Genomic DNA, 8,275 nt, shown 5'->3' with positions numbered 1-8,275 from the left:
AAAAAAAAAAAAAAAAAGAAAAGAAAATTCTTGTAATGTTGCTGGGCATGGTGGCTCATACCTATAATCCTACCGATCTGGCAGGCCGAGGTAGGTGGACTGCTTGAGCTCATGAGCTCATGAGTTTGAGACCAGCCTGAGAAAGAGTGAAACACCATCTCTAAAACTAGCTGGACATTGTGGTGGGTGCCCATAGTCCTATAGTCCAAGTTACTTGGGAAACTGAAGTAAGAGGATCACTTGAGCCCAAGAGTTAGAAGCTGCTGTGAGCTATGATGCCACAGAACTCTACTGAGGATGACAAAGCGAGACACTGTCTCAAAAAAGAAAACAAAGAAAATTCTCCTGCCTCCGCCTCTCACAACACATAGGATTACCAGTGTGAGCTATGGTGCTGGACAAAGCGTTATTAATACAAGTGGGAACAGCCGGTGAATAGAAACAAAAGTGATCCATCTACACAGTGGAGTATTATTCAGCCACGAAAAAGGAATGGAGTGGTTATCAGGGAGTAAAGGAGGTGGGGGAGTGAGGAGTGACCACTAATGGGTTTGGGGTCTCTTTCAGAGTTAATATAATTATTCTAAATTAGGTACTGTTGGTGGGTGTACAACTTTGTGTATATACTAAAAACCAAGGAATTGTCTAATTTCAAAGAGCAAATTTTAGCCAGGCATAGTGGCTCACACCTATAATCCTAGCACTCTGGGAGACTGAGGTGGGTGGATTATTGTCTGAGCTCAGGAGTTTGAGACCAGCCCGAGCAAATTGAGACCTCATCTCTAAAAAATAGCCAGCATTGTGGTGGGTGCCTGTAGTCCCAGCTACTCGGGAGGCTGAGGCAAGAGGATTGCTTGAGCCCCAGAGTTTGAGATTGCTGTGAGCTATGATGACACCAGGGCACTCTACCGAGGGCAACAAATAAGACTCTATCTCAAAAAAAAAAAAAATCAAAGAGCAAATTTTATGGTACGTAAATTATATCTCAATAAAACTGTCACTAACAAATGAGGGCTGGCCCAAAGCCACAATCAGCCCCTTTGACAGGCAGTAACTTCACTGCACAAAGGCTAGTGAGGCCTCAGCTCTGGCCCCCTCCAGCTGGGTCTGCACGGCTAGCGTCTTACTGTGACATTGTGCTGCTTGGAGTTCTCTGTTAGCCAGAGTGAAAGCACCGTAGGGTCAGACTGCTTTGTAGAAGGTTCATCCAATACCAAAAGACCAAGGTTGTCAGGTTTTCCATCAGGACGTGGGACCTGGTTAAGAAAAAGGTAAGAAAGCAAAAGGAAAATGGGAAAGGTATAACAAGGCCACACCTGCTGTTTCCAGTAACCTGCAGACAAAGAACTCTTCTGGTTCATTATTGTTCCTAGCTTTACTATTATGGTGTACTAAACACTACCTAGAAAAAAATATATGCTCTATGGCAGTTTAAATATAAACCTGAAGTCATGGATAATTAGAAGGGAAATACATGACAAATTTTTAATATCTGAAATAATAAAGAATTTTAATAAAGTATTAAAGTATCACTTAACAGCAATCAGTATAACTCTGAATAGAGAGCAAGGTTAAGAACGCTAATAAAATGAATATGTATCGAGGTAGCCAATGCTAGTCAAAGAAATTAGTGGAACTGATAGTAACAGGAGGTTCAGAAAGAAACACTTAAGGATCATTTTTCGGATATATTGAATATACCTTTAGGAATGCATCGATATCTCCAACGGCTGGGATAAAATCAGGAATGAAGGGTTTCAGTTTGTGGTCCAAGTCAATCAACTGAGGTGTGTACCTAGGAGATATTGCCAAGGGATGGTGAAGACATTCAGGGAAAGTACTTTACCATTCAAGCTAAGAAAGAAATCTAAGTAAAACGGCCTTGTTTAAGACTAGAGGTAAGAAAGGTCTAGAAGGCAGCTATGCTCTCTGCTATACCAGCAAGGCAAGTAGGACAGATTTGGGGCATGGTAGGCATGGGGTATGGTGAGAGGTCCTAGCACTCACCGACTGATGTACTGGAAGAGTTCCTTAATCTCTGCAGAAACTGGCAAATGCTCAAAATCTGCAGGATCGTAGGCTCTGGGGAAAGGAAAATACAGTTTGTTCAGGGCTGTCAAAGAAGAGTAGAGTCCTGATTCAGCCTACGTGTTACTCTTGCCACAGGGGACTATGACTTTAAACTTAGCTTCTGCCTCTCCCACATCTGCCTTTCTTTTTTTTTTTTTTTTGCACTTTTTGGCCAGGGCCAGGTTTGAACCCACCACCTTGGGTATATGGGGCCAGTGCCCTACTCCTTTGAGCCACAGGTACAGCCTCTATACATCTGCCTTTCCTAATAGCTTACAGGACAACTTTAAAATTGATCATAATTAGGGCAGTGCCTTTGGCTCAGTGAGTAGGGCACCGGCCTCATATACCAAGGGTAGTGGGTTCAAACCTGGCCCCGGCCAAACTGCAACAAAAAAATAGCCAGGCATTGTGGCAGGCGCCTGTAGTCCCAGCTACTCAGGAGGCTGAGGCAAGGGAATTGCTTAAGCCCAAGAATTTGAGGCTGCTGTGAGTTATGACATCACAGCACTTTACCAAGGGTGACCAAGTGACACTCTGTCTCAAAAAACAAAAACAAAAAACCCCAAGAACATGTATATAGTAAAAAAAAAAAAAAAAAATGTAACATTAATTACTATTCAGTAAAATGTAATGAACAATTGAGTTAGAAGATTATTAATAAGTTTCTTCTGGCCAGGCACAGGGGCTCACACCTATAATCCGTGTACTTTGGAAGGTTGATTACGCCACTGCACTCCAGTCTGGGTGAAAGAATAAGACCTTGTCTCAAAAAAAAAAGAAGGTTCTTCCAAGGAGACTTGCTTAACAAAAAATTTTTTATATATATATATACACACACACACACATATATATATACACACACACATATATATATATACACACACATATATATATAAAAAATGACTTTAAATTTACATTTCTTCAGATTAAAATTTATGGAAATAGGATATGATCATGAGATAGCATGACAAAGTCCAGGATTCAACATTTGCAGCAGGGCTGAGCAAGGAGGCTCATGCATGTAATCCTAGCACTCTGGGAGGCTGAGGCTGGAAGAATGCTTGAGCTCAGGAGTTTGAGACCAGCCTGAGCCAGTGTGAGACCCCCATCTCTAAAAATTAGCTGGGCGTTGTGGTGGGTGCCTATAGTCCCAGCTACTTGGGAAGCTGAGGCAGGAGACTCACTTAAGCCCAAGAGCTGGAGGTTGCCATGAGCTGTTGATGCCATGCCATTCTACCGAGGGCGATAAAGTGAGACTCTACCACTACCAAAAAAAAAAAAAAAGGTATGAAAGACAGTGTGAAAAGTTTTATCTCTCAGCAAAGTTCCTCCCTGAAAGGTAATTTTACTACTATAACTAGCTCTAATGGATCCTTCCAGAGGTTAAGTCTAAGCTTTGGTATATATGCAAACATTTTTTTTCTGAGAAAGAGAGCCACTTGAAAGCAGGGACCCGCTTTCAGATTTGCTCAGTAAAATCTCACATAATTCCTGAGGCCACAAGTATTTCAGAAAGTGCAAGTCAGAGAAAGGACTAGATGAGAAGTGGAGCCCTAAAGAAATAAAAACTCATCATGCTGGGTTTCTGAGACATCTGAAAATCTTAAATAGAAATCAAAAGAAATGCTGCAATTTTGCTGCTGATATCCTCCCAGTCCAGTATTTTTTTTTTTTTTTTTTTTTTTTTGCAGTTTCTGGCCAGGGCTGGGTTTGAACCCACTACCTCTGGCATATAGGGCCAGGGCCCTACTCCTTTGAGCCACAGGCACCGCCCCCAGTCCAGTGTTTTGAAGGAAGTGTTTCCCTCCTTGGCGTGGTGTCCTTTCCCCTCACCCTTCCAGAGGGGCTCCGTGTTCTTCATCATCATCGTCATCATCAGAATCAGTTTCTGATGAGTCGTCGTCGTCATCGTCATCATCATTTTCACTGAAGCCCCGCTGAGGTGTCAACTGTGAGGTCTTCTTCTTCTCCTGAGATAGGGCAGGGCAGGCGTAGAGAGGTTCACATGAAGAGAAATTTAATGTATCTGTGCCCAGTTCCATACAGCTCTAATCAAAAGCCCCCCCCACCAGGCACCTAATCATCAGAAAGAGAAGGCAGCACTTTTCAGAAAATGTTTGAGAGCCTTCTGCTCCTGCTCAGCTTCAAACGGGGTCCCCACTTTCTATAACCACATTCCATTTCTCTATAAATTCTATCTAATTTATGTCTATTGTACCAATTACTTAGAGATCCTTCATAAGCTTTCTATAGAGAGCTTAAACCCTAAAACCTAGGGGCTTTCAAGAAAGAGGATATAGCAACTCTAATTATTTTGGGAGGAAATGCGGGGAAGAGAAACTTTTGAGGATCTTAATATTCACAAAGGTCATAGGAAGGAAATCTAGTATTTAATTTGCAAGACTGCCAGAGTAAGCTGCTTGAAACTACCAAAAGAACTTTCATAATCAATCAGCCCTGTGCCTGAACTCTGATCAGCAGGTCAAGAGACTATGGATTTTCCATTTTTTGTCCAGTGTTATTTCTCTTCATGGGGTATCTGACTTACCCATATTTCCCTCCCCTTTCCCTTTAAGTCAAATGAAATGACTGTACCTTCTATCTCAAGACACATAGCTCTTTTCTTCTTAGCTTTACAACCTATCTTTCCAAGCTTCTGGCTGTCTATGTACCATCCTACCCTCTCAAATCCATCAGAAGGGGTCTAGTGGTGCTTACAATTTACAGAGGCAGGTAGGACAAGGTCTGTGTTTTTGCCTCTGTGGCCTGGAGGCATTGGCATGCCCACCCTTAGGATCTGAAGGATGATTAATTGGTCCTCTTTAAAATCAAGTTTTGAAAGATTGGTTTCCATATGTCATATGGCTTATATTGAGGTTAAGAGATGTTGGTTCCAGTTTTTAAAAATTACTCAGTGCTTCTCTATGGTTAATCAGCTACTGGCATACAAAACTGTGACATATTACAGGACATCAAAAATTGCTTTTGGGCCAGGCACAGTGGCTTTCACTTGTAATCCTAGCCCTCTGGGAGACAGAGGTAGGAGTATCATCTGAGGTCAGGAGTTCAAGATCAGCCTGAGGAAGAGCAAGACCCCATCTCTATCTCTATTAAAAATAGAAATAAACAGCCACACTTGGTGGCACATGCCTATAGCCCCACCTACTCAGGAAGCTGAGGCAGGAGGATCACTTGGGCCCAAGAACTTGAGGCTACAGTGAGCTATGATGACACCACTGCATTCTAGCTGAGGCAAAAGAGACTCTGTCTCAAAAAAAAAAAAAAGGAACATTGATTGTCAATTTAAAGAATATTCAAAATATATCCTTTCCACTGATTCTGGGTGCATACTAAATTAAAAAAATAAATGAGTCTTGAATACTGACTGCAACATGAAGACTAAAAGAATCTAGGGTGTCTATACAAAATCTGGAGGCAAAGTGGGAAAAGGAATAGCAAATAGGAAAATTATTTTTCTTTTGTCTGCTTCTTCAAAGTTGTACTTTGCAAAATCCCTGATATAAAGGCCAAAGATTTATATATCACAAATACCTAAGAAGTTAACTTGCACGTAAGAAGTTAAAACAGCGCACTAGTCACAGAGTGGGACCCACCTTAAAATGTTACCTTTAGGCTTTTTAATGAACTCAGTCTATATCACTACAGCTTTCTACATGACTTCAAACATTCTTTGCCTGAGTTTCCAAAGCTCTTGTTCTTAAAGGATCATTAAAATGTAACCATCAGATCACATGGTAAGGCTGAACACAAATGGTTGTCAAGAGAGCACATGTACAACTCTTAAGGTCCTACCTGGCTAGAGATGCAGGTATCTTTCCGTCTTTCTTTCAGAAACAGGGTTATTCTCTGGGTTCACAGAATAACAGCAAAGGGACATCTGAGTCTTAAGGCCTCAAAATTAAAATCTCTTTCACAAAATATTGGCAGTATCACAAGTGTTGACAATGAAAAAAATGCCTAGACCAATATTCCTAACTTGCTTTGTTATAAGAATTACCTGCACTGCTTCCTGAAAATATCAATTCACAGGCTTTTATCTTCGAGATGGTGAGTGAGGCGTGGGAATTGGTATTTTAAAAAGTAAGTCCCCTCCCTTGATTCTTATGATCAGTAAAGTTTGTGAAACACTGGCCTTCATCATATGAAATTCCTCAACAAAAAGTTTGCTGTGTGGTAGGCTTGATTCCCGAAAAAGGATCAAAATCTCAAGGTCCTTTGCTACTGACTTTCCTCTATGAGTTCCAAGATATTTATTTATTTACTTTTTTTTTGGCTGGGGCTGAGTTTGAACCCACCACCTCTGGCATATAGGGCTGGTGCTCTACTCCTCTGAGCCACAGGCGCCGCCCTATTTATTTACAAAATTTTTTTTTATTGTTTTGGGTTAATTCAGAGTATAACGAACTAGGTTATAATGATTGCATTTGTTACATAAAGTCCCTCTTATAATTGTGTCCTGCCCCTAAGAGGTGTGTCATATACCCTAACATTGTGCCCATTAAGTGGGAGCATCCCATCCCCCACCCTCCTCCCATTCCCCTGCTCCCTGGTTCTCCTGCTCCCCACCTTGAACTGATTTGAGTTTTTCTCTTATGTGGGTGTGTATTAGATCCTATACTAGCTTCATATTAGAATTGAGAACATTGTATTTTTACTTTTCCATTCTTGAACTAAAACATATTTAACTGTTAGAGTTAGTGTTTAAGACATGTTTACTGAGGCTGGGTGCAGTGGCTCACTCCTGTAATCCTAGCACACTGGGAGGCCAAGGCAGGTAGACTGCTTGAGCTCAGGAGTTTGAGATCAGCCTGAGTAAGAGTGAGACCCCCATCTCTACTAAAAATAAAAAAACTGAGACAAGAGGATCGCTTGACCAAAGAGTTTGAGTTTACTGTGAGCTATGATAAGACAGAACTATACCAAAGGTGACAGAGTGAGACTCTGTCTCAAAAAAAAAAAAAAAAATAGCTGGGTTGTGGTGGGCACCTATAGTTCCAGGGGAGGCTGAGGCAAGAGAATTACTTGAGCCCAAAAGTTTGATGATGCTGTGAGCTGTGATGTCACAGCACTCAACCGAGGGCAACAAAGTAATACTCTGTCTCAAAAAAATAAATAAATAAAGACATGTTTACTGGCCTGGCCCTGTGGCTCACATCATCTGTAATCCTAGCAGTCTGCAAGGCCAAGGCAGGTGGATCACCTGAACTCAGCAGTTCCAGCCCAGCCTGAGCAAACTGAGACCCCCAACTCTACTGAAAATAGAAAAACTAGCCAGACATCACGATGGCAGGCACCTGTAGTTCCAGCCACTCAGGAGGCTAAGGCAAAAGGATCACTTGACCCCAAGCGTTGGAGGCTGCTGTGACCTATGACACCATGGCACTCTACTGAGGGCCATAAAGTGAGTCTCAAAAAAAAAAAAGACGATCGCCCAAGTGTTTGAGGTTGTTGTGAGCTACGATGACACCATTGCACTCTACCCAAGGAGAGAGAGAGTGAGACTCTATCTCTGACAAAAAAAAAAAAGAAAAAGACATGTTTACTTGATGAACTGTTGTCATCTCTAACTACGAAAAACCCAAAGCAGAAATTCTACAAGAAGCTGTGAGTTATAACTTAAGGACCATAATTAAAAAAAAAGCTGTGGGTTATACCACACCTTGTTATTTTCTTCTTCATACTCATCACTGCTGTTATCAGCCATAGTCTTGTTAGGAAGCTCGGCAGAATGAGGAAGTCCTTAAAAGAAAAGTTTTCCCTTTAGGGTATTGTTAAGATGATTTTTAAAAACAAATATTTTTAGTTTATAGACTATATTCTCTAATGGAAGAGTTATGGAACAGGGTTTACCAGAAACTAGAAGACAGGAGACTGAATTTTAGTTGTGGCTCTATCAGTTCAATTCAAGATATATTTACTATACATTTCTGTGCTTAAGGGACTGGGTTAGACCTTATATTAACCAATGTAATATAAACTCTGCCCTTAGTTTACACATTGGAAAAGAGATTAGTGGCTCAGCGCCAGCCACATACACCCAAGGTGGTAGGTTCAAATCTAGCCCGGCCCGCCAAACAACAATGACAGCTGCAACCAAAAATTAGCTGGGCATTGTGGCGGGCACCTGTGGTCCCAGCTACTTGGGAGGCAGAGGCAGGAGACTCGCTTGAGCCCAGGAGTT

General features: G+C 41.6%; 1 protein-coding gene across 2 annotated transcripts in view; it reads right to left on the bottom strand.

Annotated features, from left to right (window-relative positions):
- Positions 1 to 8,275, bottom strand: part of IFT46 (intraflagellar transport 46) — an 18,875-nt gene that overhangs the window by 6,642 nt on the left and 3,958 nt on the right. Inside the window, exons 3-8 of one of the 2 annotated variants that reach the window (XM_023517298.1) lie at positions 7,754 to 7,833; positions 5,887 to 5,940; positions 3,907 to 4,043; positions 2,008 to 2,082; positions 1,702 to 1,795; positions 1,128 to 1,256 (exon numbers count right to left, since the gene is read on the bottom strand). In XM_023517298.1, coding sequence (XP_023373066.1) covers positions 1,128 to 1,256; positions 1,702 to 1,795; positions 2,008 to 2,082; positions 3,907 to 4,043; positions 5,887 to 5,940; positions 7,754 to 7,798 — 534 coding nt within the window. In that variant the 5' untranslated portion in view covers positions 7,799 to 7,833. The remainder of the gene's footprint in view (positions 1 to 1,127; positions 1,257 to 1,701; positions 1,796 to 2,007; positions 2,083 to 3,906; positions 4,044 to 5,886; positions 5,941 to 7,753; positions 7,834 to 8,275) is intronic. The other variant, XM_003796847.3, reaches the window with a different exon arrangement.

The sequence above is a fragment of the Otolemur garnettii genome, unplaced genomic scaffold (genome assembly GCF_000181295.1).
Source record: "Otolemur garnettii isolate 467f Iridium unplaced genomic scaffold, OtoGar3 scaffold00108, whole genome shotgun sequence".
NCBI classification, from domain to species: domain Eukaryota; kingdom Metazoa; phylum Chordata; class Mammalia; order Primates; family Galagidae; genus Otolemur; species Otolemur garnettii.
Note: the sequence above shows the minus strand (reverse complement) of the source record. Positions and strands in the feature narration are given on the sequence as shown.